Source organism: Ixodes scapularis, unplaced genomic scaffold (assembly GCF_016920785.2).
Source record: "Ixodes scapularis isolate PalLabHiFi unplaced genomic scaffold, ASM1692078v2 PGA_scaffold3__209_contigs__length_174095766, whole genome shotgun sequence".
Taxonomy (NCBI): domain Eukaryota; kingdom Metazoa; phylum Arthropoda; class Arachnida; order Ixodida; family Ixodidae; genus Ixodes; species Ixodes scapularis.
This window is the reverse complement of record NW_024609868.1, coordinates 170225843-170249908: the sequence shown is the minus strand read 5'-3', so window position 1 is coordinate 170249908 and position 24066 is coordinate 170225843. Positions and strand designations below refer to the sequence as shown.

At 41.2% G+C, this 24066-nt stretch overlaps 1 protein-coding gene across 1 annotated transcript in view; it reads left to right on the top strand.

Moving 5' to 3' along the window:
• Positions 1–1431: 1431 nt before the first annotated feature.
• The window catches only part of LOC115327759 (nose resistant to fluoxetine protein 6), an 86361-nt gene continuing 63726 nt past the window's right edge, over positions 1432–24066 (top strand). The window contains exons 1-4 of the mRNA XM_029988789.4: positions 1432–1705; positions 18162–18373; positions 19383–19494; positions 23312–23396. Coding sequence (XP_029844649.3) covers positions 1432–1705; positions 18162–18373; positions 19383–19494; positions 23312–23396 — 683 coding nt within the window. The remainder of the gene's footprint in view (positions 1706–18161; positions 18374–19382; positions 19495–23311; positions 23397–24066) is intronic.

Genomic DNA, 24066 nt, shown 5'->3' with positions numbered 1-24066 from the left:
ACTTAGGTAGTGAGGTTAGGTAGTTAGTGTGTGGACTTTAATCACGAGCAGATGCCTTTTATGGGGTTTCATTCTCCAGACGAGGGTAATCATTTGGTGTACTCTCGGTTGTCCAGATTTCCGCATAGGTTACCGAAAGTCACGACCTTTTAGTGAACGCCTGAAATTTAATTACAAACATTTCGGAAATGTTACCGGAACTAGCATTACTGACTTAGAATACTTGAGACTCTTTTATACATTTTGTAATATCACTCTTGGTTTTGGTCTGAACGCTAGTGGACAGCCCCAATACAGTCAACATCTGTGGTAAATGGCAGTGCGTCATTAATGAAGGGACAGCTTCTAAAACGAAATTACATTCAGAAAAAGACTATATGCATGAAAATAATATTTAGGACGTCTTCTAACAGAAACTTCTACCTCTAGGCGAATAAACGAAAATGCCGCAGGCATCGAAATTCATCTCGTCTGCCATCATTTATTCGGGTGACCTCCTACTAAGCACTAAGTAACGACTCTATACGCAGTCTGCTTTGCGGAAGACTGCAGAAGCCACGAAAACAACAATTTTGTTCGAAGGCCAAAAAAGTTTGGCAGCTATAGCGCTCCGCTAAAAGAGAATCGAGAAAAACAAAACAAAAGATAGCTACTAAAACGATCGAACAGACGCAGCGCGAGACTCCCTATGCCAGAAACTCGGGTGTACGCTTCTCAGGGAATTGCCCGGCCGATCGCAACCGTAAACATTCCACTCATCTACATAAACGTGCAGCGTGGACGCAGCTCACTAAGCTAATGAGTCAGGGAAGGAAAGGCGGTTGGGGGATGGGTGCGATGCTCCTTTAATATGGAATCGCTGGTGGCGGTCAAGTCTCCCCGACCTTGATCTCCGTGCGTCGCTACCCCTCGACGGTAACAGAAACACAAGCTCCGGTACGGAATGCCCGCTCCTGCGTCACGCCGGCAGTTGCGCCATCGGTACGGCGATTTTGCCGACTGAGAACGCTGATGCCAAAATTATATTCGTCTTTTTTTTTTTTTTTTTCCCAACCGACAGAAGAAGTCGTTTTCCTTTCATTTTCTCTAATTAAGGATGATGTAAGGGGTCATTGCAAAACCTTGTTTGTTGACTTGTTGGGGGATTCGTGCAGAGGCTGTAGATTTTCTCGACCGCGTAGAAGAGCCAGAAAAAAAATAAAGCTAGCGAAAGCAGGGGGGGGGGGGGGATGGAGGAGGAAAGTTTATATAGCTCCTTTCCTCTCTCACTTTTGCTGTTGCCCTCACCTTACGGTGCCACAAATTTAGACGGAGTGTTGACTACTACTGAAGTCCCGCTTTCCACTGTCCATTCTCGTTGGGACTGCGAACTTGAGAGCCAAGACGTGCGTGATCTTGTAGTGTTTCGAGGTCTGCTGGAAGCGGCACACCATGAGACCGAAAGCTACAATCGTGTTGGTCGCTTGTGTGCTTGGATGTGTGGCACTCTGCACCGGTGAATTGGGAAATGATACGACCACGACGACTACACCCACGCCCAACATAATGGACACCATAAGGGCGTACATGGACATGGCGATGCAGTCTCCGGAACTGACGGGTTTATCTAGGAAGATATTGGGGGCGGATATTTCTACCAGCTGCACCATAGGTCTTCTGAAATTTATGCGTGGGATCAGAGCTCTGGAGCCTTGGGCAGTCAGATGTGAGTACACGTGTTTAATTGAGATTCAATTGCAGTGGCGATTTAGGCGAAAATGTTTGCTTTCAACTTAAAAAAATACATATATCTTAAATAATTCAAAATTACATTCGGAGTGAAGCGTTAAGATGTGGTTATTAAATATTGAACAGTATTTCTATTTCCTTTTAAGGTTTCCGTAACAACCATGATATTGAGTATTGCGTAGGGCATGCTTTTGAAAACGCCCCCATAACTACAATAATAACAATAACTATAAACGTATATATTTTGGAGGAAGTATTAAAAAACTAACTTTTGTGTAAAGATAAATATATTCTATTCAACATTTTAATAATGTTTATTTCGCGGTACAGTTCAGTAGCTTTAGAAATTACCTAATTTATGTTATGTTGAGCATTCTATATTGCACGTAATTGGGATATACCTATAAAAACACAACACTACAAATATACTAGTGTCTCGTAATTCTAATTTTATGTTTTTAGAACGTGACTCGAGAGTATTCAACCTTTTTCGTTTCTTCAGTGCTTGTACAGGCTACATATAAAGTTAATCTGATAGACGCAGTAATTCTGTTATACAGCTTTGAATACTTGCGTTGTGTGTATGTTTAAAAATACGAAAAAATGCATGGAAAGACAAGGACAATAACGATAAGGTATACGAAAAACAACTCTTACTTACATCTGAAATTTATTTGAGCTGACACCGAGTATAAATACTCCAACGCCAAACAAACAAACCAAGATAAAAAATAATAAAGGACCCTCACGTACACTTTGGTTTCGCCAAAAACTTCTCACTATGATTCGCACGAAAAACAACTTATATGCTCAGTTTTTGCAATCTAGGGAAAACTCCAAACTTGAGATTCTTAAGAAATATAGAAGCAAACTAACAAGCATGCTGCGACAAGCGGAGAAAGATATTACATTAATATGTTTAATATCGATAATATACGTCAAAGTGACGTGATGTGGCAATGGCTCGAAACATTGCTGAACTACAAACCACAGGTTTTTATGTCAGTTTAAATTAACATAAATGGTTACATAATGTCGGGGACGGATATGGTGAATGCTTTTAATAGCTATTTTGTAAATTATACCACATCTCCTTTAAATAATGCACTTCAGTGCATGCCTTCAGCCTTGCCTAATTCTATATTTCTTTTTCCTACTGATGTATCGGAATCCCATAATATATTTATGAGCCTAAACAATAGTAGAAGTATTGATTCATACAATATGCAAATAAAACCAGCAAAGTATGTTCTAGATATCCTAGCACCATACCTAACTTAAATATTCAGTCTTGCACTTGAGTCCGGTGAGTTTCCTATCAAAATGCAGATTGCCAAAGTTAGTGTATTGCATAAAGGTGGTGATTTATATAATATTAACAATGTAGACCAATTTCTATATTTCCAGTATTTTCTAAGCCACTCGAAAAAATATTTTTAAATAGAATTGTCTCTCATCTTGAGAAATACCTTTTAAGTACAAATTCTCAATTTGGTTTCCGTAAAAGTTATTCCACTAAGTCAGCATTATTAAAACAAAAAGAAATAATATTAAGAGCACTAGATAATCACTTATTAGCCATCGGTATATATTTAGATTTCTCCAAGGTCTTCGACAAATAAATCACAACGTCCTCATAGCAAAATTAGAATACTATGGCTAACGCGGTAAAACATTAAGTTTGTTACAATCTTACTTACAGAATCGTACCCAGTTCGTGTCTATATTAAACTTTAAATCTGATATTTAAAAAAAAAGAAATGGTGTGCCCCAAGGCCGCACTTTAGGCCTCCTACTTTTTATTCTTTATATTAACGATATTGTGAATGTAAATCGTGATCTTAAAGTTGAGTTTATTATATATGCTGATGACACTAGCATCTTTTTTTCCAACAAAGATATCCGTATTCTAGTAACTAAAAGTAATAGTGTTCTTGATCGTGTAGAAAAATGGACAAAAGATAATCACCTTAAGGTAAATTCGCATAAAAACCAAAGCCATTTTATTTAAAAGTCAACATGCTACTGTTATGATCCCAAACCCACTGATTTTGAACAATGAAGAAATTGAATTTGTCGACACTATTAAGACTTCGAGCGCTTGGTTTACAAATAGTATGTCTTGGAATAAACATGTTGATTATCTTTTGTCTAAACTGTCGAAAACAGTGGTGTTGCTAACCAAGTTTAAATCATTGTTACGTTGTTGTGTTAAGCTCCAACTTTACAATGCTTTGGTATATTTCCAAGTTAATTAGTGTCTTATAGTTTGGGGAAATTGAACAAAGACAAATATAAATAAACTACATATTTTACAAAAGAAAGCTGTGCGTTTTGTTGCCAATGTTTCATACTATGATCATACTGAACACTTGTTCTCATTTGTTTAATATAAAACCAATTTCAAATATTGACAGGTCCCGACTTCTTGTGGCGTACAAGAAGTCTACGCAGTTCAAAATTAAAGTTTTTGAGGAATTATGTAACCTAGTCCTTTTCACTTCCTCATATCAACTCCGCCCTAAAGAAAAATGGTTTGTTTCACCATCACATACATTATTACAACCACACGCTAAATTATCAATTAACTACTTCATTAAATGAATTATTTTTAAAAAGGTGTCGATATTCATTCAATAACGCTGGCAGAGGTACGAGCATTATTTTAGGGTTGTTTTTTAGGTACGGCTAAGGCATACGGACCAATGTACCATTGTATACCAGAATGAATGTATTAATTTCATTTTTTTTCTTCTTTTCGTTTGATCTGTGGTCTGTACATCTAAAATGATGTTCTTTCTCTCAATGTAGCTATTTTGTCCGTTTTTGAAATTGCTTAGGAGTCGCTTGCTGTAAAGGGGGCCAGGACCTGCGTCAAGCTGCTCCAGCAGCTTTTTGTTTTGGTCCCTCGTTTCAGTGATGAAACAAAATAAAGATTTATTATTATTATAGTAAGCCACAATCACGCATCGCTCCAACGCATCTAAAAAGTAACATTCTTTATTTGAGATGAGGTAGTAATTGTGCGCTGGCCGCAGTTTGGAAATCTCTCAATATATCTCCCAATATTTTGTGCTTCTATTATTTGTCGAGTGAGTTTATTCTTGTTCTTTCTAATCACTTGACACTTGTCAGATTTGGGAGTTCACTGACAGTAACGGCAATGCAAGGCCAGATGTCCTGACATAACCTTAAATGCGTCATATTTATGTTATATTAAGCGATCCTTCATGCATTGCCCCGTTTGACCGACGTACATGCCTCCGACCGCACGACAACGGTGTGGAGTACACAGCCCCCTCTACACAAGTCACAAATCGCTCATCGTGTTGCATTGTGCATCCCTTCTTTACGGTACGTTACATCTAGGGTTCCGCGATTTCGGTTTCTACTATTTAAAAATTCGGCGTACTTTTTTCGGCACTTATTTTAAAATTCAATTTTCGTTTTTTTTTTTGGTGTATATTTATGCCCAAAAAGGTTTATCGGCTTCTTTCGGTGAATTAAAGTAAACACTAACGTACACCGAATCAGGCGATCCTTGTAGCTTTGATATTTGTGATCACTCAAAGAATAACTGCGCAGATACATTGAAAAATAAATCGACACTTTATTTGGCAAATGTGTCCAACTGTAAAAGAAACAGCAAAAAAAGACGGAAGGACAAACAAGTCAGATATGACCCCTATGCCCAAAACACATGAAACTCTACCTTCTGTACATCGGGATTACGTGATCTTATTATAGCACACACACATGTACTTTCCCAGGTTTTCTTCATTGATCCGCACTTTTTCTTTTTTGTTAAAATGACCCTGAGCTTCGAGAAAGCCCTCTCAACGCTAACACGGAACACTGGCGGGCTGAGGAGATAAAGCGCTGCATGAGCGAAAATCGGCCAATCAACCAGTTTTGACCGCCAAAAGAGACACCGTGCGACGTTTTGAAGCACAACACAACACGCAGAGCTTGCATCCAGCCTTCCTAACAACCAGTTCGAAAACAGGCTTGCACATGCGAAGTCATGGGGCATTCCGGATTTCAAGTTCCGATCGATGATGCGCACATTAAACCATAATACCTTCGGACACGTTTCGGTCGGCACGGTCGTTCCACTTTTTCGCCACGGCTCTGCGCTACGACTGGAAGGTCAAAGTGACCTTTTCCGGTTAAAACTGAAATTTAGAAAATGAATTCGATGTACTCTGATCGGTTTTATTGGTTTAAGTCGAAAATGGCGAACCTACAAACTGACCTTTTTGGGTTAAAACCGAATTTCTGAAAATGAATTCGGCGTACTTTTATCGGTTTTTATCGGATTAAACCGAAAACTCCGAACCCTAGTTACATCTTAAGAAGATGAGGTAAAACTGTGACATTTTTCTAACTCCATTAGCTTTCACAGTGGTACCTGACGTCCTTTTTTAAGCTAGCTCTCAACAACTGTCGTCAACAAGTAAAAAGGATACCCGCCGCTTCGAGACTTGAGGCTTGTCCGTCAAAGGTTTCTTTAAATCTGTGAGGGCAAGACTTCAACAGGGCATTCTTAAAAGAGAGGTTAAAAAAAAAACACCTCTTTTACGAGCTTTCAATGCGCTGAGGAAAACGGCAAGATGGGTTCTTAGCCCTCGGATCATGCAACCAAGACACATGGGGAAGACGAAAGTTGAGGCTCAGATCCTAAACCTAATGGCCCCATTCACAGGTATTTACTTCATGCGGCAACACCAGCAATTCCAAGACAATATTAAAAAGCAAAAAGTACAAAATACATCCGGACTTTAAAACCTTCTTTGTCAATATCTGGGAGCGCTTAAAAAAGCATCTCCGGACCTAATTTTGTTTTTTGCAGCGCTGTACTTTTTTAATGTTTTTGAAAAGATCATTGTAAACAGCGATAGATATCGTTAAGTAAAAAAGCGGCCTGACCCTATGCACGTGACATTTCTACGAATGAAGACGCCGTGATCCCATGCTGCGAACATCGCTGTTAGATAAAAGGAGAACATTTTCGAAAAGTTATTCACACTGAATCCAGTTTTATTTTGAAAGGACAAGGAACCTTGACTGTCAAAACTGTCTTCAACAGACGCCAGCACCTCGTTATGGGGAATTGAGTAATATAAGGTTTTTATACCTATCCAGCAGGCTAACAGTCTTCCGTCTGTTTATTACATGAAAAAATTTATTGTTTAATTAGAGTTTGTCAGCCGGAAGGGATCATCAGTCGCAAACATGTTCAGTTTGATTTGCGAAAATGAAGCTACAGGTTTTTACCATGTCCCGTTTTCTGACACTACCGCGCAACGCACTACGTGTTTAAGTTTGTCAGGACATCTGAACTTGCTTTGCCGTGACATTCAGTGCAGTCAAAACTTTGACAAGGAAGAAGTTATTAGAAAGAACAATGATAAACTCCCTCTGCAAATAATAGGAGCACGGACGTTTGAGAGATTAGGGCCAAAGTGTTTTAGCTCATAAAAAATATCTCTGTCCGATAAGAAAGGTTGCTTTTTAGATGCGCTGGAGCAATGCGTGACTGTGGCTTAAGAATCAAGTGACATCCTTTTTACGTTTTGTTTTTTCGCTTGGTTCGTTTGTTTGACGTTGCAGTAGTTATACTCGATGTTAGCATAAGTAAACTTCAGTTGTAAGTCAGCGCTGTTCGTCCACTTTCTCGTTTTCTCGTTCTTGTTCGTGTCTGAGCTGTAGATCAGAATTTTAGCGAGTGGACTTTAATGTGCATTATGGAGTAGTGATACACGACCGCAAGCCGGTACGGTGCTTATGCCAACAAAAACAGCCAGGGGTGGCGACTGAACCTTGGATCCCGGGGATCCGCAGCGCGAGGTTTCGCTTCCCCGCTCCTAGCTGCTGTACGTAAACACGCCCAGCCACCAATCCCCTCTTTAAAATATTAAAGATTATCAAGTTATAAGCTACTGATTGTTTGGACATAAACACCTTTACCTATAGCATTCATGACGCTGGAATATTACCTTTCTATAAGAGCAAGTATGACCATCACATCTTTTGAAAAATAAAGTGTAAATTTATCATATTTATTGTTTGCGATGAATACAAAAATAAATGGCTTTATTCCAAGCTATGATCGAGCATACACATATATGACAATGACTTTCGTGATGACACTCTGAAATTGATCCGGGTTTGTGAGACAGTGTAAAAATGCCTATAATTTTCCTCCACACTTGTGGATACAAAACATGTGATATTATGTCTCTTCGAATATTGAGGTACACAGCCATCTGGTACGTGCAACTTTAGTCCTGAAAGGGTTATAACATGAAACAGGTAAATGCGTTCTTACGGAAATATAAGTAAGCATAGATGTCATAAACGGGTATATTATGATAATTAGTTGCTGAAAAACATACGCAACCGTAACATCAATGTGCCATAAATAAATGCTCTGTTTAAATTCGTTTGTGTGCTCATTTGCTCACGAGGGCACATATTTATAAATGGTCACAGGAAGTTTGCCACACGAAGACTACACACTGCTTGCTTGCTGTTGGTTTGTCATATATATATAGATCAAGGGCCTATGCCCTTGATCTATATATGCCATTTTTCTCCTTTTTTTTAATGGTAAAAGTCGGAATACAAGAAAAATTTGTTTTCTGAAGACCATTGTTGTGTTTAGAAGTACCGAGGTCTGAGGATGGTCTAGTGACAGTAATCCCAAGCAGCACACTTCCCGGGATCATACTGGGGCCAGTTTGGCTGAAGCCTGTGCCAGGACTGAGCCAACTTGGCACTAGCTCGCGCGACTCCTGCCCAAGCCTGGGCTGAAGAAGTGTGCTACTTGGGATTGGCTCATCACTATTAGATTCCCCGTAAGCAAATGCTTAAGGGGTGCACTCAGGACCAACGTTCTAGTTTAATGTCAGTTTGCATCAGACAAACTACCGTACTTGATGCAGTCTCGCTTATATATTTTGCTCTTGTCCATACACTCTAAAAATGTTTGTGCGTCTACTTTCACGTACAACACTCGGAGAGCCAATCACCGCTACTTACGGACGCAGCTCACTGAATTACAATGCCGAAACATATGTTTAGACCAAAAAACGCAGCCTGAGTTGTGACATTAAGCAATGCAAAACGTCACGCTTGCATTGCTTAATGTCACAACTCAGACTGCGTTTTTTGGTCTAAACATAGGTTTTGGCATTGTCATTCACAGAGCTGCCTCCGTAAGTTGCGCTGATTGGCTCTCCGAGTGTTGTACGGGAAAGCAGACTCACGGGCTTTTTTAGAGTTTAGTGCAATCAGTAGATCTTCGTATTTTACGAGGATGTGAAGGTGTGTGAACGTTTATTTGATGAATATGTTCATACGAGTTTAGGTATTGTCGTTTGGGTAAGATTTTGCAGGAGATATTTTTGTGCGCTTCGCTTTACTACCTGAATTGGGCATGCGACGATTTTGCCTGCCTTAACGGTAATTTTGTTTAGGAGAAGGGCCTAAATGCAATATACAATAAAAAAAGTATGCGCAGTTTTTTTTTTAAATATCATTTAGGACATGAAAAAGGACTCCTCTTAATTCTTGACTGAATATTTTGCTTTGGTATTACTTCAAGCCGCGCCTTGTCGGTGTGGCACTAAACCCTAATGTCTTCTGAGTAAAACACGCACAAGAAATAATTTATGCAAATCGAGAAGGGCGTTTTATGTTCTAGACAATGCCCTCAATCCTAAATGTACAACCTTTGACTAATGAAAACTAATCGTGGTTACTACGTGCATGTTTTGATATACACAACTATAGTGCGTCTCGGGTTTGAAGTTAAACAATTTTTCCATGACATCCTTTAAGCTACTTTCTGGGTAGGGTCGAATTAACCAGGGAATCCCCATCATACTGAGCTCCCGCCTATGCAAAGATAATAAAACTGAATTTGTATTATTTTTATAGAAGCAATACTACATTTAACTGCTCTAAAGCCATGGTGTTAGAGCAGCGGGCATTGGGTGCCTTCTACCGATCTTTAGGTACAGGTTGCTCAGGAAAAACTTCGGAACAATAGAAAATAATTAGGAAAGTTAGTTGTTTTCGTTGCCATTTAATAATTTGGTTTTATTTGGCTCGTTTTATTTCGCTTCTGTCTTTTTGCCACATCTATTCCCACTGCACTTAGTTGTCGTTTGTTGTTCGTGTTAATAAATTATGCTGCATGATTGAGCTTTAGGAGATACAGGCCCCGTAAAACACTAAGCCTTCATTTCTTCCCTATGCGAAAACACTACGAAACAAATAACAAAATACTATTATAGATGCCAAAATTACTTTCTACAGCATGAGCATGCGTACGTTGGTCTGTTAAAGTGAAGAAAAGATTTTTGCATCGGAGTTTAACTAACGCAGAATGAAGAATAGAACGTATTATATTCCGATCGTAGGCTCTATACAAATAATAATAATAATAATTTTTATTTTTGCATCCGTATGGGTTACAGACGCCGGAGCCACGGACAAAAAGTCAACAAATGTTGACTTGACGGGGTCCGGGCCCCGTGCACTTGGCAGACAGCTATGGCGATACAAAAATAACTGCAGAGATTACAGCAATACGTAAAATACATATATAAAAGAGACCTAGGTTTCACAGGTTAACGAAAACAGCTCTATACAAAAAGTAAGTACAATGACTTAGGGTTTATATTGTAGATGTCCACGTCATCTACGCAATATTTGTTTAGCAATGAGGGTAGATTATGTTTTAAAGACTGGTAACTGTAGTTCGTGCGAAACGGAAACACTTTCCATTCCTCGGAGTAGCGGGTGCAGATGGTGGGTATGTTTTTGATTAATCCCGATCTCTGTTTCAGAAAATTAATAGATTCAGGGGAAGAAAAAAGAAATGATCGAGTCAAAAGGTACTCATAAAAACGATGTATATTTATAATTTTGTATCGTGAAAATAGAGCCTCTGTGTGGGCTAAGAAATGAACGTTTCCAACAAAGCGCAAAACTTTTTTTTGTAGTAATAATATTCTGTTCAGATTTGTCCCTGTGGTCGTGCCCCAAACGAGATGGCAATAGGATATTTGGGATTTAAATAATGCATGATATATTTGTAGTTTTATTTTTTCGGGGAGAATGGCTCGACAACGTGCAAGCACACCTACAATTTTGCATAATTTGCTGACGACCTGGTTTATGTGTTTATCCCACTGTAAGTTATCTGAAAATATAATACCTAATGTTTTATGTTCTTTCACTAATTAAATCGGCGTGGATTGAAAATGGAGAGTTTCATTTATATTTACCTGTTTATTGGACGGTTTAAATAAAATTGCCTTTGTTTTTGTATCATTAATATATAGGCCATTTATTCGCGACCACAAAAAAAATCTAGACAAAATTAAATTTCCTTTGGTTATTAGGTTATCCGCATCCGCGTCACTGAGGAACAGACTGGTGTCGTCGGCATACAAGACAAATTTGACATTTTCGGAAATATTCACAAGATCATTGATATAAATATTAAAGAGCAACGGACCCAAAATGCTACCTTGTGGCACGCCATACTTAATCTGCAACAGTGATGAGAAGTGACCATCGATGATTACAGATTGCCTACGTTCATATAAGTAAGAATACAAAAGTGAAAGTGATGGACCGCGTATACCATACCTACTTAGTTTGTCAATGAGTATGCCATGATTGAGACAGTCGAAGGCTTTACTAAAATCAATGAAGATGCCAAGTGTCAAGAGTTTGCTTTCTATATTTTGTAATATGATTTCTTTTTGCAAAAGAAGCGCAGATTCGGTAGATCTTCCTTTTCTAAAGCCAAACTGAGATTCTGTGATTACAGAGTGTTTGCACAAAAAACTATTCAGACGACAAAAAATGATTTTTTCGAGTCCCTTTGAAAAAACAGGCAGAACAGATATGGGTCTATAATTTGACAGAACATTCTTATCTCCACCCTTATATATCACGGACACTTTTGCAAGCTTCATTTTTTGCGGGAATTTTCCGCACGATAAACACAGATTAAAAATATGTACAAGGCATGGTGTAATTATATCAAGAACAAATTTAATTGGTTTTATTTGAAGGTCGTCAATATCACACGTTTTGCTGTTTTTTAGGCCCATAAATACCCGAAACACTTCATGTTCGCTTGTTGGATCAAGAAACAGGGTTTCACTAACCCTTTGATAAATGCCTTCTACTGCATCCTCGCAGTATGAACTCGAGGCCAGGTTGACAAAATGAGAGTTAAAACATTCAGCAAGCGAGGTTCCAGACAGCAATTTTCCATTTACCTGGAGCTCTCCTAAAAAATTATGTTGTCTGCCGGGTTGGAGAATTTCATTTATTGATTTCCAGACGACATCTGGACGTTTTTTTGCACATTCACTGAATAAAGCTTTGTAGTAATCATGTTTGGCCTTCTTGAGTTCCGACGTCAGAGCATTGCGATACTTTTTGAATACTATCAATTTACTCGGGTCCCTTGTAGTAACGAAATTTTTGTACAAACGGTTCTTATGCGTGATTTTTTTAAGATGAAGAGGCGTTACCCAAGGCTTTCGAATTTTCTTTGATGCAGAAGTTGTTTTGTAAGGAAACCATCTGTTATAAACCTTTTTTAAAATGCTAAGGAACTTATCGTAGGAGTCATCTATGTTTGCTTGTAACGTAACTGGCGTCCAATCTATGCTTGCAATCTCGTTTCTAAACGGCAGTAAGCTTTGATCAGATATGTACTGGAAAGAAAAAACATTTCTTTTTACTTTAGCCTTTGTGTTCGAATCACGGAAAGATATAAAAATTGGAGTATGATCACTAATGTCGCTACAAATAGTGCCAGCACTATTTACTTGTGTAGTTTCGTTTGTAACAAAAAGGTCGATCACACTTTTTGACGAATCAGTGGTTCTAGTGGGCGACGTGATTACGTTTAAAAAACCGTAAGAAGTAATAATGTTATTTAGTTGCTGTGACAGACTCGAGTTTTCTTGCATGTTCACATTAAAATCACCTCCTATGATAACCGATAAGTTATTTGCAGACGCAAATTCCAAATAAGTGTCTAAAAAAGAAAAAAATTTGCCGAAATCTGTTGAAGGCGGACGATAAACAACAGAAAAGAGTTTATTTTCACACTTCAAACTCAAAATTTCATAGTTCTCCGTGATTTCCGTAAACGAAAGCAGCTTTTCACACTGAAACTCCCGGTTTACCATGATTGAAACACCACCCCCTCTGCGTTCACTTCTATTAAGAGAAAAATTATTATAGCCTGGTAAGATTAGCATATCCTGGTCAGACTGACACCAAGTTTCAGAAAACATTATAACGTCAAAGGTAACTTTACACATCTCAAAAAGAGTGACAATGTCATCAACTTTGTTTTTTACGGAGCGGGTATTTAGATGAAAAACAGCGATATCCTTTGTACCACAACAACTTGCAATATCAGTTGGTAGAACTAATTCGTGATAGTTCATAAGGAAAAAAAAAAGTACTAGTTTTAGAAATCAACTAACATATTTTAGCAAGGTCATCCTCATGAGTGATAGTAACAACGGGAGCGTCATCAGATTTTCGTGCCAGGATTTTGCAGTTCCGAACCCAGACATATCGCCATTGGCACTCTCGCTTTTTAGCCTGGGTCATTCCCAGTAGCCGTTTAAGAGGGGGGCATAAGTGTTCATTCACAAACACAGGCGCGGCTGTATCAAAGCCAAGATCTGTAGTAGTGATTCGTTTTTTCTTTGCCTTTTCAAGAATCAGGTCACGCGTGTGCCTGTGTTGAAACTGCACGATCAAGTTACTCTTTCCAGGGTCTCTGGTTGGCACTCGGTGACATATGTCTATGTCTGAAACTGCAATGTTCTCGCCCACCAGTTCGCCGATAGTACTGATTAGATTCATAACGTCCTCGTTTTCAACTCGTGGAATCCCCTTTATTTCCAGGTTTCGATTACGGGAGTACTGCTCGCATTGAATGAGTCTCAGTTCAGTTTCACGAGCGGTCTTGAGCATGACGTCATACTTTTCTTGAAGACCGACAGTTTTTTTTTCCAAAGCGGAGTTTGCTTCCTCGGCTGCTTTCAACTTTGCTTTCATGGCTTCATAATCCTTGTTTATGAAGTCCATGCTAGCCTTTATGCCCTGAAGTTCCGACTGAACGGTACGAAATTCCGTCCTGAAATCGCGTTCAAACGTTTCTCGAAACAGTTTGTGTTCTTTTTTTAGATCATCTTTAAGTTCAGCAAGCAATTTAGTTATGTCCTTGGTCATGGCGAAAAGAATGCTCAAAAATAAAAATTCGCACAACAAAAGCAGGGTGACAGTGAAGGTAGAGGGCTCAACAATAAAAATTCGGACAACAAAAAGGGCTTGGCAGCAGCGACGACAGTAATACACAGTGGATAAAAAGTGTAAGCAACGATAACCAACCTGCAATGGTAGCGCAGATTTTTAGAAGCGATGTTCAGTCAGCCGCCGCCACTGCCAAAGTGCCGAAAGAACGTGTAGCGCCTCCTCCTTTGTAGCTAGGTGTCGCTAGGGTGACAGTCCAACTGGCCAGTAGCAGTTTCCCACGCTCCGTCGAAGATGACTTGCACGTAGTTGTTTACGCGCTGGCTTTGCTTGTGGTTGATCGCACTCGTTGAAGATGCTTGAGGACCGCGTGTTCCAGCTGCGTGTGGTATCAGGGGCAGCCTGCAATGGTAGCGCAGATTTTTAGAAGCGATGTTCAGTCAGCCGCCGCCACTGCCAAAGTGCCATCAACTGTTCTTTTTAGCGACCGGCAGCGGATTGTCTTGATCAGAAGATTGTTTGACTTCAGCGTGTTTTCCTGTGCCGCTTTGGTTTCTGTAATATTGCCTACTGAGAAATATATTTTGTATGCATTTGTATTAGTCTATTTATTCTTCGGAAGAAAAGTGCATTGTGAAATTGTAAAAAAAAATATTTTACTATATAGTGCTGACATTCGCATATGTGCATAAAGATATCATTCATCTGAAAATATTTCAATAACACGTTTTTCAACGTAAAAGTATCTTGGCGTAAATTTTTTTTTCAGAAAGCCTTTTGAAACAGCATATTGGTATTGATATGTCCCGCAGTGCTACAAACCTTGTTTGCATATTAAATCATATTCCTATTAAAAATATGTTAAAGACAACTTTGCGTATTCGCAAAAAATCTTGTGAAGTGGTGCATCGCCTTTATTAGTGACTTGGGATTCCCAATGTAGCAACTAGACGGGCGAAAAAGGCGCATGACAGCTTCTGTAACTTCACGACTGTCGTCAATTAGTCTTCTGTTATAAATTATAAATCGCAAATTTGTTTATACATGCGCATTGTTGATGCATTAAAATTAATAAGGAATTTTATAAAACAAGAAAATTGGTACACTCTTGGATCTCATGTTATTTATGATGTTCCTTTCACTATATCTTTTTTCGCGTGCAAGCTTCTCTTATTTTAAAGCACAATTTGTGCAGTAGAAGCGGTCTTCATAAATTCAATGGATTTAAGTCACCATGTTTCTTATCTCCGTTTTAGAACGGAGTCTCGCGGGGAGTCACGTGAACACGGGCAGTCACGGTGCCGAGCCGTAGTGATCTTCGGAACGTCGAAGACGGAAGTGCATCGAAGAGACTTATGCTGCAGCGTAGATAAACGAAAAGCATGGTTGTATGGTGCCATCATTGTCGCATGCAACTGTGGGGGACTCAAATGAGCTCGAGATCCGAGCAACTCCTGCCTGTCATATGACGTGAGAACACATAAAGGGAACGTTAAACGTGGGTAGGTTTTTGACTCTTAAGGGGCCAAACCTTTACTTCAGCGCGAGATCAAGAAATACGGCCGAGAAAAGGCGCAGATGCCTTCCCGCGGGCGCGACACGGACTCTTTGGGCGCATTAAAAGAGGTCAATGCACGTATAAGCGCACACGCAGACAGACACTCGATAAATCCAAGCACACAAAACATACACTCACACCGCTCTGAACTACCACCTCTTCAAATGTATTCCGTCAAACTTCTTCGACCGGAAGAAACAGGATGCCAGCCCAAAACCAGAGGTCGGCATTTTAGGTCGCCCTCACTCACCCTCACCCTCACAGCCCCACTCACCTAAGCCCCTCACTCACCCTCACCCTCACAGCTACACTCACCTTCAGCCCCTCACTCACCCTCACCCTCACAGTCACACTCACCTTCAGCCCTTCACTCACCCTCACTGAACCTCACGGCCCTCACGCACTCACCGCCCTCACGGCCCTCATGGCCCTCACCGCCCTCGCGGCCCTCACGCCCCTCACTCACTCATGGCCCTCACGCCACTCACCGCCCTCACGCCACTCACCACCCTCACGGCCCTCACCGCTTTCACCGCCCTCACGGCCCTCAAGGCCCTCACGGCCCTCACCGCCCTCACCGCCCTCACGGCCCTCACGCACTCATAGCCCTCACCGCCCTCACGGCCCTCACCGCCCTCACGGCCCTCACGCCACTCACCGCCTTCACGCCACTCACCGCCCTCACGCAACTCACCGCCCTCACGCCACTCACCGCCCTCAGGCGCCTCACCGCCCCTGCGGCCCTCACACGTACCCCTCACGCCTCACGCCACTCACCGCCCTCACGCCACTCAGGCCAGCTTCAGATGGGGCAATTTCGCCCATTAACTTTACGTCGCAACACCAGCAACACGGGCCGCCCGCGATCACACGCAGCAACCAATTGCTGCAATTTGCCATCGTCATCATAAAATGTTATTCTTCTAGCACTATTTAGACGCAATTACGCGTTATAAACGTGTTTTATGCATTTATATCCCGTTAAGAAAACTAATACACCTTTCTGAAACAGTTTATTTCCAAAAAAAACAATCGATTTCAAACCAGAACCAAGTCTTTCGGTGTCATCATCACCGGCACGTGGTATCACGTGAAAATTTTGTGTCCCTGATTGGATGCAGCCGCTTCAAACGCATTCGAATTGCTCCGAGTTGCTTGCTTATTTCGAGCCGGACCCGATTTCAGCAATTCGTGTCGATCTAGGGAAAGCTAGAGAACAACCCGCCATTACCACCAAAATTGCTGAGAAAGATGCTCGATCTGAAGGGGGCCTCACGCACTCACCGCCCTCACGCACTCATGGCCCTCACACCACCACATGTACTCACCGCCCTCACGGCCCTCACGCCTCTCATGCCACTCACAGCCCTCACGCACTCATGGCCCTCACACCCCTCACGCACACACCGCCCTCACACCACTCACGCACTCATGGCCCTCACGCCACTCACCGCCCTCACGCCCCTCACGCACTCATGGCCCTCATACCCCTCACCGCCCTCATGGCCCTCATGGCCCTCACGGCCCTCACGGCCCTCACGGCCCTCACGGCCCTCACCGCCCTCACCGCCCTCACAGCCCTCACGGCCCTCACCGCCCTCACAGCCCTCACGGCCCTCACCGCCCTCACAGCCCTCACGGCCCTCACTCACCCTCACACTCACGAATTTTCCTGGTTCAGAAACTCACTCACCCTCACCTCACCTGTGAAGATGAGGGTGAGTGAGGGTGAGTGAGGGCCCTTATGAGTGAGGTTTGCCGAGGTATGCCCAAAACAGAAGTCAGTGGAACAATGAAAGACAAGGAAAAGGGAGGAAAGATAAAAGGGCAAGGAAAAGGAGAGGAGGCTGGGAAAAGGAAAATAGAATACTAAGAAAGGAAAAATAAAGGAGAATGATAATTACACCTCAAAGTCCAAGAGTTACAAACATTACAAAAAGAGGTACAAATAATATTCACGAAAATACGCAGACACCAGTGTTTCTAGTTTGGTATCCGTGGTTTTTTCACTTCAATATTAACTTAAAATGTGCATATCTAGTTATCAGCAAACTATACGCATCCCTAATAATACCTCGCAGTGCGGTATGTTGATGCCCTAAAAAATTTCAGATGCCTATTTGTTTGTTTAATTAAAGGGACTCGATTATTCGTAACTCTAGCATAAATATTTCCAATTTTAATATTTCCGGAGAAGTTTAGCATATGATCAATACAAAAGGTGCATTTATATTTTCGTTATGCAAATGATTCTTTTCTAACTAACGAAACTACCATTGTATATTGAATTTTAGTCACTGTTCTTTTGGTCAGCTATCTGTATGCTTGTCGGTATGCAGTTTCTTCCTGCACTAACACGTACGTGTCTTTTTTCTTGTTATTAGATGTAGAGGTCATAATACAGAAATAAGTTCAACATTCAGTCTGGTGTCATACGCACGTTTCCGACTAGAAATATTACGGGAGACGAGGAGCGTGAACCTTCTCGGCTTGTGTACCTGACAGAGCAATTATTGGAGGTGTTTTGGCAAAATCCTTTTTATATTGTATTTTTGGTTTGCAGTAATCGACGCCAGTGGCAAGTATCCTACCGGGCTGTTCCAGGGAACGTGGGCGGATATTGGCGCCTACGACGAGTGCCTCGAAACCATCGTGAAAGATGAATTCGGCAACGACAAAATCAGAGGCCAGTACTGCAACATCTACATAAGGATGATCAACGATACCTCCTTCATTGACGCCATGCTGCCGGCTTTTCTCATGTCCCACGAACGGGTAAGTCTTGTAATGTTCACGCGCTCTTTGTATCGTTTAATTTCGTCACTGTGCAATCGAATGCGTTGCGAGCGTGCCTGCACGCTGTAGCTTCACTAGCACGGATGTTATTTGATCGGAACCACCTCAGTAGAGGCAAGGTGCTTCAGTAGGTTAGTCATAAATTTATAGCGGTAGATGCGTACATTTTTTAAATATAACTTCTATGCATTTCATACCTATTTAGAGAACCTCGCGTATAAATAATAAGGGGCCCGGGGGTGAGCGTAAACTGAAAACGAGTCAAGAAGAGCTGCCTTCAAGTTCACTGTGTTGTGTTTTGAAACACACTTTCTACTCGTGATGCAATCAAAAATATATTTCTAAATTCCAAGGACTGGCATTATTTCATTCTCAATTAAATTAATTTTTCTTTGATCATACAATGTACCCCTGTTAGGCTTATGTTTAATGTGGATAAGAAATAGTTGACGAGGTGGAGTCAATTACGACAAGCGTAAAGCGCAATGTACAGTGTTTTTGCAGAGCCAACATATTGATCACAAACAGGGAACTCTGCTTTTTACTAGAATCTAAGTAGTGTCATAAAACATAAAAAGTGCTGGAAATTTGTAGCTTTGACGCCAATCAACCATTTCACTACCTTACCTAAATTGAAAAAAAAGAAGAGTGAAGATACTATGTCCGGTTTAATTTCCTCGCGGAGCACTAATACCTCACGTATATGGGCACACTTAATCGCAGTTAAGTGCGACTGAGATAAGATGTAACTACGGTTATGGGTGCCCACTTAACTAGTGTATAGTTGGCAGTAGCTACTAATCGTACTTAGGTGTAGCTGTGGTTTCGGATGCTCACCAGACACACTTAACCACAGTTAAGTCTGACCTAAGTCACACTTGGCTGCTTTTAAATGAGCCCGTATAACTAGGGTATCGAAAACTGTTGTTGAATATGGTGACCTTACCCAGACAGCAACCGTGCACTTTATTAACACACTCCTGTCCAGACTCCCGTGATCCTGGATATTCAGAAGGACGAAAGGGTTCCGGGAATTCGGCTGGGAATCTGCGCAATTTCGGATTGCGACAGAAAAGACATGCAAGCTCTGGCAGACTCGTGTGAGTGTTTGATTCCCCCAAATATGCGCGCCCGTTTCTTTCTTTTTTTAGAGCGCAGCTCTTAGCGCCCGTTCCCGGCTTGAGCGGCGTCGCCGTCGATTTCGGCGTAACCGCGCGTTGCATGATCAGGCGTTTCCCATAATGACCTCATAGGTGACGTAACGTGTGACGTCACGAGGTTTACCCTCGCGAGGGTCATGAGGTTTACCCTATCAAGGGTTACGAGGGTTACCCTCACGAGGGTCACCAGGGTTACCCTCAAGAGGGTCACGAGGGTTACCCCACGAGGGTCACGAGGGTTACCCTCACGTGACATCACGCGCATCTAACGTTGCCAATATTCCCGCTAAATTTAGCAGCAGAATTTTTCCTCTAAATTTTACAAAAAAATATTCCCGCGAAGTTTACCCTCGTGACGCCACATGTGTTATCACGAGGGTAAAATCTTCCGGCTAAATTTAACGAAAAAATTTCTCCGCTAAATTTAGCGGAGAAGGAAGAGGGGCGTACCCTAACCTCCGTATCCTCCCTCCCTCCTCCTCATGAGCAGCGCTCGAATTCGGCGTTGCAGAAAATTGTAAACGTCCTTAATTTTTTTAACTTCTAGCCGAGAGGCGCAAGATTGTACTTTACGTGGGCAAAATACATCTGTATCAACAGAATAAAATTGTGTTTTGCCTCAAACTGAATATTGTCACGGGTGGTGACCAAAAACAATAAATAAACAAGAAGAAATAAACGTTTAATGCTGCGAACTTGTGCCAAAAATAAAAGGGTACAAAAGGTAATAACAGAGCGTCGAAGTCGGCGTGACTGCAGAGTCGAACGCTGGGGCGAGACCGAATGCAGATCGCCACGCGGAGCCCCTTATGTACACGTGTTGGCTTCTGGAATAATCGGCGTAGAAGGTTCGGCGTGTAGAACATTCCGACCTCGAACAAGCAAGATGGTTCTCGAATTTACCAGAACATTACTTTACAGAGTCAACAAAAATGTGCCTCCGCGGCCAGGAATCAAACGCTGGCTTTCAGCGTGGAAAGCAAGCGCGATAACCGTTAGGCCACGCGCGCGCTGCCTACTTGGCCAGCTGCGCGCGCGGCAATATCACTCCCTTACAGAAATGACTCGCTGTCAACTTTGCCTCATAAACGTCGCAGAGCCAAAAGGAATAGTAAAGCGAATAACGATGCAGGAAGTGCATCACCTACAAATATTGAAATTCTGCGTTATGTCACTTTGAGTGATGTTCATACGAATACAATAGTAAATTTTAAACCTTATTTTGATGAATTGTTTCGTTCAGCCTCGTCACATGCCAAAATTTTTTCACAAATGCTAATGGTCGTCTGTCCGAGTTCTTTATGACAATGGAGACACAAGTACATTTTAGTTGCGTTGTTAGTCTCGTGTAAGGTCCGTGTGCATTTTGTTAAAGTGTTTTTATTGTGATATAAGAGGGAGGGAGTGAAAAAGAGTGGAACTTTTGGCAGGAGGAAAGTTATACATTTAACGTTTAATGCGCATGAGCAAGTTTTCTGGTGCCCAATACTTTTTGGCAAAATTTAATGTTAAATTTTATATTTACTAGAAAGGCGGTGTTAGCAACAACTCTTACAGGTAATTTTAGTCTGGTTTTGTCAATAAAACATGAACCCAATTTAAGAGTGTCACACCCACAAATATTCGAGGGAACTAACATGGTATGCAGTTTTGGTAAAGAAAACAGGGCGACTTAACTTTTGTTAACTAGAGTACAAGCCAGTAAAGTATGAATACAATATATTTTCTAATATTAAATCGTTTACTGCTTGATTCACTAAAAATGCTCAGAAGTGTCAAGAGTCGATGAAATAAAGTATTTTTTGGAATTACAGAGCCTACTCTCAGATGATATTGCGATAAAAAAAGCGACATCCCGTCTTAGTCTGAATACGTTAGAGTGCGAACTATTTCTGCGAGGTTCTAGACGTCAAAAGTGATAGCTTCACTACGCGTAGTGGAACTTGAATACATGGGGTAGGCTGAAGAAGAATGTCCTGGTCCTTATAAAAATATCTTCAAAAAATACAACTCTCGCAAAACTCTAAATCTAACAAAACACTCTCATTAAAAAAAAAAAAAACACTTTATTATACTTTTTTATCGGCTTTTGCTTTATAGCGGTAAAAACAACTTCCTCCTCTCAAAAAACGGTTAAAGTGCAGGCGAGCTGGTGTAAGTTATACATGATCATTGAAAACCTGAGAGTGTGGTTTGAAAACAGAAAAACGTGAAGTAGAAAGAAAAAGGGACAGACAACGTCTCAAAATCAGCTAAAACTTTATTTCCTCTACGTCTTACATACAACTCCCCCGGACGTCGAAGGTCACCACCACCACAACGGTTGATCAGTGAACTACACACAATACTCCGGAATGACAATTCAACAAACCGCAACCAATACGTAAAAAAAAGTCATACAAACAGAAACACAAGGTCGTCACCACCGCACCCGGAAGGACTTCGACGCGGACAATGGAACACCAGCACTTGGAAACACGAAAAGACCGTCTCTAACTTACCCCCATTCCCGTGGACTGAACCATGATTCACACACAGCCGCTAACAATGCCGCCCATTACGATCCCGAACCCAACAATGCAAACAACTGCGAAGCAGCCTCCTCCCCTTTTACGTTCACCCCAAACAAGATCTTTACAGCCGAAGAAAGTTTTTTGACTTACCTCCCATTAGCAGTAGACGTAAAGGCAATCAAGTTTTTAGCTGAGTTTGAAACGTTGTCTGTCCCTTTTTCTTTCTACTCCACATTTTCTGTTTTCAAACCGCAGTCTCAGGTTTTCAATCATCATGTATTCCTCCTCTATATCTTTCACTATAAAGAAAACATCAAGTTGTATATACAAGAATCAACTACGCTCTGAACGCGAACTGTTAAGTAAATAAAAATTGAAACTAAGCGTGATGTGGCCAAAACACTTTGGTGCATGTACCGCGTTAACAATAAAGCAGGCCAGCCCAACAAATAAAACGAATAATCTTTCGCATGTTGGTATAAAAATTAACTCTAGAAAAATATTGTCAAAATGTCATTCTATAAAATTGTGCGACTGTACATTTTCTAGTAAAAACAGAAGGAAACCGTACAATGGGTGGTCGAGGTAAAAAATGCACGTAATTGACCTGCAGCTCACGTAACTGATATCAGCCATATGAATTAATTGCCACGGGATATATTATGGGCTATTTTATGTGTGGGGAGGCTTCGTGTTAGTCAAAGCTTGCCGGTCACTGAGAGCATCGCATCTCAACGTGTTGTATTTGCTGTGTCCATATGGCTTAGTAGTGAAAAATGTGAAGTGTACACGCCGTTAAACTGTGCGATGTTCGGCGTGCTCGCACACAAATTGAAAACCCAAGGTTGCACTTGCAATGTTTGCGTGCTGAGACTACAGCAGGTTAGAAAATATGTTGTTCATATTGATCTTACTAACCACCTATGAATCAACATACTAATAGGTGATACAGGTTAAGTGCAAAGAAAGATATGCCTTTACCTGCACCACTCAGCTGTGTCGTGGCTTGAGCAGAAGGATGGAGAAGGCAAATCCAAAAGGTATCCGTCACATTGTCCTTTCTAGAATTCATCACAAAACGCCACGATGTTGGTAGTAGCTTGCGTGAATATTTTGTCATCCGCGGAATATTTGCCCACCCTCGTTAATGAGTGTTTGATTAAAAGATGCACACTCTGTGGTCGGTGAAGTCCGGGACAGTGAGGACTGACCGTCATGTTTATTGTGCCTTGTCTTCTTTGCAGTGATCACAGGTCCCACTAAAATAACCGTGAAGAACTGCGTCACAAGCTTACCTGTTTCGTGGACGAATGCGCAGCTGGGTATAGTGTAAGACTGCTGTTTTTTTTAATTTCTTGCCTTCAGTATGATGTCAAAGGGGAAGGCTTAATTATTAGATAAATGTAGAGGGCGTTTGGATTTGCATGAATACAATAACATTAGGACTTTACACGAGGTACGCACTAGCGCACCCAATCAACGGCAGCGATAATGCAGTTGATAGAAAGTGTATAAGATATGGTGATTTAAAAACGCCGAAAGCAAAACCATATATTTTTTTCAGAAATTGTAGTGCAATAGTCTGCCGATTCTATGCATTAAACAAGGTACCAGAACATACATCCACCAGAAACTGTATAAAAGTAATCTCAAGACAAAGAGACTTCTACTCTTGATTTTAGAAATTCACTAATTATTCGGTAGGCATTTTTAATTGATTCTGTGCTTTGTTGGTTTCCACGTAGAACATTATTTTCCGATAGACAACACTCACTGCCCTACAAACACGTTTTCGTCGTTCAATTTTCGAAAAAGTGCACGCGCAACACGTGTTATCAATCCGCACGGTATAAAGCCAGCGAGTGGATTCAACACGCAGAGACAAGATGTGGCCTTCCTTGGACCTGTTTGCTATTATATGCAATGTGTCGATGCGATCGATATGCTGAGCGGAAAGGAACGTTATAATTTTCACACTGTAGTACAAGTTTTGTTTGTG